The sequence below is a fragment of the Podarcis liolepis genome (assembly GCF_965112155.1).
Source record: "Podarcis liolepis genome assembly, chromosome: 2".
Classification (NCBI taxonomy): domain Eukaryota; kingdom Metazoa; phylum Chordata; class Lepidosauria; order Squamata; family Lacertidae; genus Podarcis; species Podarcis liolepis.
The window spans coordinates 14,041,575-14,051,419 of NC_139555.1; the positions used below are offsets into that span (position 1 = coordinate 14,041,575).

The window sequence follows — 9,845 nt, forward strand, 5'->3', positions numbered from 1 at the left end:
GGGCAGGGCCATGGCTAAGTGGCAGAGCATATCCTTTTGCATGCAGAAGGTCCCAAGTTCTGTGCTTGGCAGTTCCAGGTAGGCCTGGGAGTGTCCTCTGTCTGAAACCTTGGAGAGCCACTGGCAGTCAGTGCTGTAGGCAGTACTGAGCTGAATTGACCAATGCTATCTGTATCACTTCATAAAAGGGGGAAACATATAATGAGAGATCAAGGAGCCATAGCTCGGTCGTAGAGCATCTGCTTTGTACAGTGGTACCTCGGGTTAAGTACTTAATTCATACCGGAGGTCCTTTCTTAACCTGAAACTGTTCTTAACCTGAAGCACCACTTTAGCTAATGGGGCCTCCACTGCCGCCGTGCCACCGGAGCCCGATTTCTGTTCTCTTCCTGAAGCAAAGTTCTCAACCCGAGGTACTATTTCTGTGTTAGCGGAGTCTGTAACCTGAAGCATCTGTAACCCGAGGTACCACTGTATGCAGAAGATCCTAGGCTCAGTCCCTGGGATCTCCAGATAGGGGGTGACCCCAGAAGACCTTTCCAGTCAGTGTGAACAGTACTGAGCTAGGTGTGGCCCAGAGGCCTGCTTCTGTATAAAGGCAGCTTTCCCTTCCAGCGTATTATCTTAGGGGCAATACAGAAGTTAAACTGTTGCACTTGTATCCTGCGCATAGTGGAGCATATACCGTATTTTTCGCTCTATAGGGCGCACCAGCCCATAGGGCGCACCAAGGTTTTTTTTGGGGGGGGAATAAAGGGGAAAACATTATTTTCCACCCCCAGGCACGGGGGAAGCCTGAGCTTCCCCCGACCCCAGCCCCCAGAACAGGCTGCTATCCACAAACCTTCGGAGCCCGGCGGGAACTCCCCCGCGCTCAGAAGGCTTGCGGATAGTTGCCTGGAGAGCCCAGCTCTGCGCTCTCCGAGCTTCGGGATGCAGGCTGCTATCTGCAAGCCTTGGGAGCGCGGCAGGCACTCCCGCCGGGCTCCCAAGGCTTGCTGATATCTGCCGAAAGCCCGGGGTGCGCTGCGCTGCGAAGTGATCCCCGGGCTTCGGGAAGCAGGCAGACGCACCGACCCCTCTCGCTCTCCAGGCTTCAGCGAAAGCCTGCATTCGCTCCATAGGATGCACACACATTTCCCCTTCATTTTTGGAGGATAAAAAGTGTGTCCTATAGAGCGAAAAATACGGTATGTGTCTCGATCCCGGTATTGTGTGCAGCTGTCAAAACATCTAAGCAGTTGTGTGCACAGCTGTCAAGTGTCTGGGGGCTTTTGAGAGTTATAAAATTATGAATGGTGTTAAAAGACCTCTTTTTCAGCAGGTAGTTTTTAGTACCAATGTGAAGACGACAGCACCTGCTGAAACCCCCCCTTTTGCCCCCTCATCCATCATCCCGTGCATTTGTATTTAAAAGTCTCTCGTTTTCAGCAACAGCTGACTCCTTCGTGTGTGTCGGGTGGGTTGCAGCCTTTATCAGCTGCCTCTGCAGATTCTGTTGAATCTGAGCCTCCCTGCTGCAGACTTTTTGCTCAAGTGCCGTGTGATTACCATAATTGCAAAGGGGGGAAAAGTTCTCTAGAGCAGTTGCAGTCTTTAATAACCGGAAGAGTTATTTTAAGATAAGAAGGCATGGTCAGCAGTTTGCCATGCAAAGGAGGGAAACAAAGGCCTCTTATTTGAAAATATGAAAATAGATTCGGTTCAGTTACTTAAAAGGCTTGGTCAATTAAAAGTGGCTAGGAGCAGCAGCACTAGGGAATAAGCAGAAACGATGAAATCTGAGGACTGAAATTGAACAGCCTCTTCTTAAAGATCGCCAAAGGCATATTTAGAAAGAAGGACCAAGCTCCATATTATTGGGTATCATACATTTTATTTTGTGTCTTTCAGAAGTCTCATGAAGGACAGTTACATTTTTAGAACCAATGGGGCATTTTAGAACCAAAGGGGACATTTAAAGCAATCCAGTAATAAAAATAAGATTATTTTCGCTCCCTCACCCCAATGCCCGGTTTGAGTCTTGGGCCTTGCATTGCTCTCAAAAAACACTCTGGATCTGGCTAAGTTTCAACCAGTGATCTTATGAGTGAGCCTACCTTTACACTTTAAGAGCATACCTGCCTGCTATCTGTGTTCAAAGTATAAGGATCTGGAATGCTTACAAGAGTACCTGATTGTAAAGAGATTGCCTGCCCTAAATCTGTTTCAGGCCCAAGAAATGTGAATCGTAGAACCGTAGAGTTGGAATGGACCACAAGGGATCATCTTTTCCTCCTCCTGCAGTGCATGAATCTTTTAGCCATCCCAGCTATGGGTTCAACTTCCTTTTTGATACTGAAATAAAAAGTGGCCGTTTTATGGGTTCTTAAATCTCCTAACTTCCTGAGTTTGGAGGGTCTTTTCCTTGGAAGCTCCCATTGAGTAGCCTCTGCTCCTCTGCAGAAAACACTTGCATTTTTGGAATGGGACTGAATAACCACCCAGTCTCTGCGTCTTTATAGTGGTGGCTGCTTGTGAAAATTGATTTCTTACAACCGGGAAACTGGAGACCTTGTTTACACACACTGCTTTCATTTGAAGCTCTGGTCCAAGTTGTTTAAAGTGTGTCTCTGTAAAACGTAATGTGCGAGTGGGAAAAATGTGTGTTTGGAAACAGGTTTCTTATCTGCAGCCCAGAAAGGAGAAAGGCTGCAGCTTGCAGCAACTGCTTTGCATGCAGAAGGTATCAGGCTCCATCCATCTGCAGGGAGGATTGGGAGAGAACCCTGCTTGGGGCACTGGAGAGCCACTCATAACCAGTTGAAACCCTGGAGAGGTGCTGCCAGTCAGTGTAGATGACACTGAACTAGATAGACCCAAAGCTCTGACTTAGTATATACGTTCTGCAGTCACCAAAGAGGCAGGATTAAATGCAGCTGTTCCGTCTGCAGGTTTCCCTGCCCCACAATGTGGAGAAAAGGGGACTGGAAGGAGGCAGAAAAAGCCACTGAAAGGGAAGTGGCTGCAGCAGAACAGATGGGGCAGAAACGCCCCAGTCAAAATAAGGGATTTAAGGGAACAGGGACTTATGATTGTTTCATGGTTAATCCCCCTAGCATTAAGCTGTAATATCTTTGCCTAAATCCCTGGCAAATGGGGAAAGAGAAGCTTGAGGACTCTCTGGGGGGGGGGGTTGGGGTTGGGTTTGCTGCATAGGAGCAATGCAGCCTGTAATTCAGAAAAAAATGTATTGTGCAGAAGGGGGAAATTGGATTTTAAGCAACTCATTTTTGGCTTCCAACCAGCGTCCCCTGAAGGCATATGGGGTTGGCCCTCTTTCATTTGCTAGGAGGTCATAGGGTTAGGGAAGCAAGAACTGGGGTCCAAGGGCCGTTTTAAGGGGGAACCAACCCACCGAGGTCAACCCACTCACACACCTAATTCCCAGATTTCTTGATAGGAAGAAGCTGACAACAGTTAAGTTTTAGAACCGTTTTCAAAGCAGTTTCTGTTTGTTTGGGGGTGGGGCTCCTCAAAACCCTCAGTTGTCAGAGGATGGTGCTGAGGGTGTCTTCTTCCAACTCCTCCGGGCTGGGCTGCTTGCTGGGCAGGGGCAGAGACTTGAGATACTCCAAGTGGCGTCGGGATTCCGCTTGGTTGCGCCGGACGTAATAGATGACGTAGGTGATGACCACGGCGAACCAGCAAAACATGGTGAGCAGCATGGCCAGGTCCGTGTTCCTCTGCTGGCCCAGGCAGAAGTTGACGCCGGTGTTGAGCAAGCGAGCTAAGGTCTTCCCGGTGTATTCCTCCCACTCCGCAGTGGCACACACGACGTCCTCCACGGTCTCTGCGTCCAGAGGAAGAGCCTCCACCAGCTTCTGCAGGGAGCAGTCGCAGTGCCAGGGGTTGTCGTACAGCTCTAGCCGGACCCAGGTGAGCATGGCAAAAGGGGCAAACTCCATCCTCTCCAGCTGGTTGCCGGAAAGGTCCAGCAGCCTCAGCCCCCCACCCAGGCCGCGGAAGGCCCCCGGCGCTATGCTCTCAATCAGGTTGTCCGCCAGGTGAAGCTCGCGGAGCTGCGTCAGGCCGTAGAAGGCCCCGTTGGGGACGTGGGTGATCCAGTTGGAGTCCAGGTAGAGGACCCGGGTGTCGGGGGGAATGTCGAAAGGGATGGTCACCAGGTCCTTCCGGTTGCACCACACCACGCCGCTCCCCGGCGGGCAGTCACAGCTCTGCGGGCAGGGGAGGCCGCCGTGCAGGATCAGGACCAGGAGGAAGAGGGAGGACGATGCTGGCATCTCTGCATTGCTCTCCTCTCTCTCTGGGTATGGTGGGGGTCACGAGGTGGAGAAGGGCCCAGAATCTGACCTGGAAAAGAGGGCAGGGGAGACAAAAATGAGCCAGTGAGAAAGAGCCTCCTAACACATTCCATGGGTTTCTTTTAACAATATTACCACACCCAGTGTGGATGCGGGTAGCACTGTGGTCTAAACCACTGAGCCTCTTGGGCTTGCCAATCAGAAGATTGGCAGTTTGAATCCCCGCGACAGAGTGAGCTCCCGTTGCTCTGTCCCAGCTGCTGCCAATCTAGCAGTTCGAAAGCACACCGGTGCAAGTAGATAAATAGGTACCGCTCCAGCGAGAAGGTAAACGGCGTTTCCGTGCGCTCTGGCTTCCGTCACGGTGTTTCATCGCGCCAGAAGCGGTTTAGTCCTGTTGGCCACATGACCCAGAAAGCTGTCTGTGGACAAACGCCAGCTCCCTTGGCCGGAAAGCGAGATGAGCGCCGCAACCCCATAGTCACCTTTGACTGGACTTAACCATCCAGCGGTCCTTTACCTTTTTTCTTTTTTTTTTTAACCACAGTAAGGACCACCTTTTTAACCCATGTTTTCCTTCCAGAAAAAATGTGCGGGTACTTTGTACCCTTGAGTAGCTCCCCCCCCCCTAAAAAAGGACTGACCACACTAGCATATATATTTTTTTCTAACCAGGCTTCAACATCTGCTCCAGGTATGCGCTGCAGTCTGCATCTCACCTTGATTTGCGATCTTCTTGTTTTTAAAAGTGGAAATTGGTTCTTTGTAGAGATCTGATCATTACCATAGTGACCATTTGGGACAACTGATCTCTTTCTCTCCCCGCCCCGGCTTTTGCCACCTCCCAGCCCTTTAGTTTCTCTAAAACTTATTTAGCGTTTCTCTCTCCAGATTTTAAATCCTGCTATATGTTGCAAAGGCTGCTGTGCTCAGTTCTGTACCCATAAGTTTTGTGAAAGGAGCCTCTTTCCAAATTTGCTTTATATTTTATTCTTGACACATACCCTCCAACAGCATAATATGTTTGGGGGGGGTCTTTTAAATGCCCATGCCATGCCCCTTCAGAGTTTTCACATCCCCCTCTGATTCAGCAGCAAATAAAATGTGTGTGTAGCTGAGTGTGGGAAAATTGGAATGACAGACACACAATCACAGCTAAACCAGCTTCGACAGTGGAAATAGTCTATTAGAATAATACTTGGGGTGGTGGTGGTGAATGATGTTCAGTGCTTATAAAATGTGTGGGAGAAGTAATAAGAATAACACTAAAAACTCTTGGACTATCTAACTTTCCACCACATAGCAAGAATCTTGATGATCAGTTCTAGAAAAGTGGCAACTAATCTGAAAAAGCGAAGGATGACTGGGGGAAGACTATTCAGACTATTGAAGTTATAATTGGATGTCAATTACTTTTAAGCCCATTGTTGATTATTCTGGGGTATATGGGAAAAGATACAGTTCTGAGCATGTCATTCTGGTAAGAAATTTTATTATGCATCACTTGTTGCCAAATGGCGCCCATCTCAAATACCAAGATTAAAAAAGACTGGATTATGAAAGCATACGACTTTACAACGATGGTGAAATTAACTGAATTTACCAGAATGAGGGGAGTCAGAAACAAGAACAAACTGAAAGATTATGATCTCCCTTTTTTGTCATGTATGGAGCAGAATTACCAAAATACAACCATTTAATGCTGGATTAAACAACCTGCAAAGTCTCTTCCAGCTACGATTCCTTGAGTAAGAAAACCAGTGCTCACCCTGTTTGCTTCTGTATGAGTCACTGTTTTGGTTGTGCTTCTTCTGGGGGTGAGTAAATCTGTTGCACCTCTGCACTGGGATGGTATAACCTGAGTTGTGCATGTATCTTTTACTAATTACACACCTACCTCCAAAAGAGGGCGATCCAAAGTATATATCAAAAGCTGTTATCTCACTCTGAATTAAATACAGGTTCCTCCAGACGGTCACAGTTTTCTGAGATTCAAGTGCATAGTGGAATTTTAGATTTGTGTACTAAAAGTTTATTAAAGCGCCCTGTCGCCCCAGCCCAACAAATCCACTTAAATAGCGACAGACTTCTTGCAGTTTGGAAAAATTACAGGGAAAGGCCCTCAAAAGTGTAGGTTGAATGAACAATAAGACATGTAACCAATCCTCAAGCAAATCGAGGCGGCTGCTTATTGTCATATAACCACCCCACAAAAGGAAATCAAAACGTTGAAGACCTGACCTTGTCCATCTAAGCTTTGTGCAAGCAAATCAGGGCGAATGCACAATAAGGTCATCTGGAGGAACCCTGGGTTTAATATTTCCTCCTGCTGGTGCCCTAGTTTCTCTTTTTTCAAGGTTTCTCCAGCAAGCCATGCTTTCTGTCCTTTAGGATTAAGCACCCAGGTGGCAGAAATACAGATTTAGAGTAGATAAAGGCTCGTAATCCTCTGCATGCTTACCTGAGGGGAGCATTCCCCATTGAACACCGTAGATCTTACTTCCAGGTAAATACACGTCGATTTGTGCTGTAACAGTGCATTCCCTTGGGTCTCACTCATGCAGGTTAAGCAGGGACGGGATTGCAGCCGCAAGGATGAAAAAAACGCTCCTGGTATTTCAGGACTGTATTAAATGGTTTAGCTACCGTGTCCCAAAAAGGGCTCGTTCAGGAACATTGCCAAAACTTGTACGAAGTGGGTTAGTCTGTACTGAGTGACTTATTCAACAGTTGACTGCGTTTCTCAAGTCACTTGCTCAGTTAGGGTTGCCAAATTTCCTAGCAGCCTCTGCGCAGCGCCTTTAAGAGCCGCATGCAGACGTTAGCAGGGTCATCTCGCTTGGTTTGATGCTGTGAAAAAGACCCCCTTGCAAATTCAGCATGCTCTTCAAGGGCGTGAGCGCAGGCCCATACACCTCCCCAGTTTGGGAACTCAAAACCTCAGCGTTGTGTAATGGTTAGAGGGCTTGGGTAGCCAGGGTTCAAATCCAAAAAGTTCGCTGGGTGACCTTGGGCCAGTCATTCCTCTCAGCCTAGCGTACTTAGCAGGGTTGCTTTGGGGGTTAAATGAGGAGGGGGAGATCCATGTAACCCCACCTTACAACAAAAAAACCAAAACCCCACTCTAGCAGGATTTCCTGTTAGATAATCTTCTAGATTTTTCAAAACCACAACCATCAATTGAATACAGTGCTAGGGAAAGCACAGTCCGTTGAGTTTCTGTCTCGGACTGCTGTCAAAAGACCACAGGAGTCTGTTTTAAGCCTTAGTTGCAACTCTCACCCTGCACCCCCCCAACCCCGTACTTCTCATTGCTCCAAACACACCTGTGTGAACAGCGCTCTCGTGGTCAGTCTGGTCCGAAACAGGTCCGGTCTGACTGTGGCTCCAGGGACCATCTCAGTAGCACCCGAAACATCTGCTGGCCTTCCTTTGGGAGCATGTGGGCAGGTGGCAGAAACCTTGCGGGCAGGATTCTAGGAGTGCATCCTCCTGGCTCAGCTTCTCTGTCTACTGCCCATCAGCAAAAGAGCTTGAGACACACACAAGCGCTGAGAACCGAGAGGGGAGAGCCTGCCCCTGCTGGACTGCACAAGGAACAGCAGCAGGGACAGCTCGGCTTTTGCAACTCAGTTCTGCTGTACAGTGGTACCCTGGTTCCCAAATGCCTTGGTTGAATGAATGAATGAATGAATGAATGAATGAATGAATGAATGAATTTTTGTTTACACCAGCCATTGGCCATAGCAATGAAACAACAATACGATATACAAAGAATAGAAATAAAAAGTCAGTTATATAAAATACAGGGGATGCGGGTGGCGCTGTGGGTTAAACCACTGAGCCTAGGACTTACTGATCAGAAGGTCGGTGGTTCGAATCCCTGCCACAGGGTGAGCTCCCGTAGCCCGGTCCCTGCTCCTGCCAACCTAGCAGTTTGAAAGGACGTCAAAGTGCAAGTAGATAAATAGGTAACGCTCCAGCGGGAAGGTAAACGGCGTTTCCGTGCGCTGCTCTGGTTCGCCAGAAGCGGCTTAGTCATGCTGGCCACATGACCCGGAAGCTGTACGCCGGCTCCCTTGGCCAATAAAGCGAGATGAGTGCCGCAACCCCAGAGTCGGTCACGACTGGAATGGTCAGGGGTCCCTTTACCTTTATATAAAATACATTTTAGGGTTTTGAATCAATAGTCAAATAGTGGATCTTATTCTGATTGCCCCAGCTAAAAACCTTGCAACCTTTGCCGTCACCTGCTCATCTTGATGTGCCAAGAGGAAGGAGACTGTGGCAGTGGCTGGGCGACCCAGAATGGACAATAAAAGAGGGTGATTAATATCATTACTCAAGTCTTTATAAAGAGTGCAAGCCAGGAGGGCATGCGCCACCGATTCAGTACTGCCATCTCCACAGGGACATAAGCGTTTTTTGTGTGGAATCTGTTGGATTCAAACGCCTTGGTTCTCAAACACTGAAAACCCAGAAGTGTTCCGGTTTTTGAACATTTTTCGGAAGCCGAACATCCAATGTGGTTGTCGGCTATTGTTTCCGGGGCACCTGCACCAATCAGAAGCTGCGCCTTGGTTTTCGAACATTTCGGAAGTCAAACACTTCCGGAACGGATTAGGTTTGGAGTTTTTATTTTTGAGGCTCTTTCTGTTCATTTGTTTTTGTGACTGTGTGGAACCCTGTTCAGCTACTGATTGTGTGAGTGCGGAAATGGATAAAAGCCCCCCATCCAAACAATGACTATCAGTGCAGGTAAGAAAAAAATTCAATTTTATTTTTTATCATCTACAATACCATCTTATTTATTTTACAGTACAGTACAGTACAGTACAGTACAGTACAGTACAGTACAGTGGTACCTCAGGTTAAGAACTTAATTCGTTCTGGAGGTCCGTCCTTAACCTGCAACTGTTCTTAACCTGAAGCACCACTTTAGCTAATGGGACCTCCTGCTGCTGCTGCCGCACGATTTCTCTTCTCATCCTGAAGCAAAGTTCTTAACCTGAGGTACTATTTCTGTGTTAGCGGAGTCTGTAACCTGAAGCGTCTGTAACCTAAGGTACCACTGTACATTGATTATTGCTTTCATTTTATGGCTCAATGGTCTCGTTATAGTAAAATTCATGTTAAATTGCTGTTTTAGGGGTTGTTTTTTAAAGTCTGGAACGGATTAATCCGTTTTCCATTACTTTCTATGGGAAAGCAGGCCTTGGTTTTGGAACGCTTCAGTTCTAGGACAGACTTCCGGAATGATTAAGTTTGAGAACCAAGATACCACTGTATTTAGGATTGACCGAAATGTCTCAATTGCCCAGAATTGAACCCAGAGACTAGGTATGTTGAGTGCATTGGATGAGGAGAGGCAAAAGGGCTTAGGAGGAATGAATGTAAGAAAAGGAGGGTGCTAAGCAAAATAATTATGGTCTGAAGCTCAACATCAAAAAACAAAGATCATGGCAACTGGTCCCATCACCTCCTGGCAAATAGAAGGGGAAGAAATGGAGGCAGTGAGAGATTTTACTTTCTTGGGCTCCA

The 9,845-nt window shown here is 47.6% G+C and overlaps 1 protein-coding gene across 2 annotated transcripts; it reads right to left on the reverse strand.

Annotated features, from left to right (window-relative positions):
• Positions 1 to 3,502: 3,502 nt before the first annotated feature.
• Positions 3,503 to 8,009, reverse strand: LOC310700599 (leucine-rich repeat-containing protein 3-like). Of its 2 annotated transcripts, none has more exons than XM_083490521.1 (2): positions 7,631 to 8,009; positions 3,503 to 4,353 (listed from the first exon to the last, which is right to left on the reverse strand). In XM_083490521.1, exon 2 carries the CDS (start codon positions 4,281 to 4,283, stop codon positions 3,531 to 3,533), a length of 753 nt encoding a protein of 250 aa, XP_083346647.1. In that variant the 5' UTR covers positions 4,284 to 4,353; positions 7,631 to 8,009; the 3' UTR covers positions 3,503 to 3,530. The 2 variants fall into 2 exon arrangements, with proteins under 2 accessions (XP_083346647.1, XP_083346648.1); XM_083490522.1 differs by lacking the exon at positions 7,631 to 8,009 and adding an exon at positions 6,766 to 7,609.
• Positions 8,010 to 9,845: the final 1,836 nt, after the last annotated feature.

What these genes read in the sequence shown, in the direction of transcription:
- LOC310700599 (XM_083490521.1), bottom strand. Translation starts at nt 4,283, where the DNA reads ATGCCAGCATCGTCCTCCCTCTTCCTCCTGGTCCTGATCCTGCACGGC.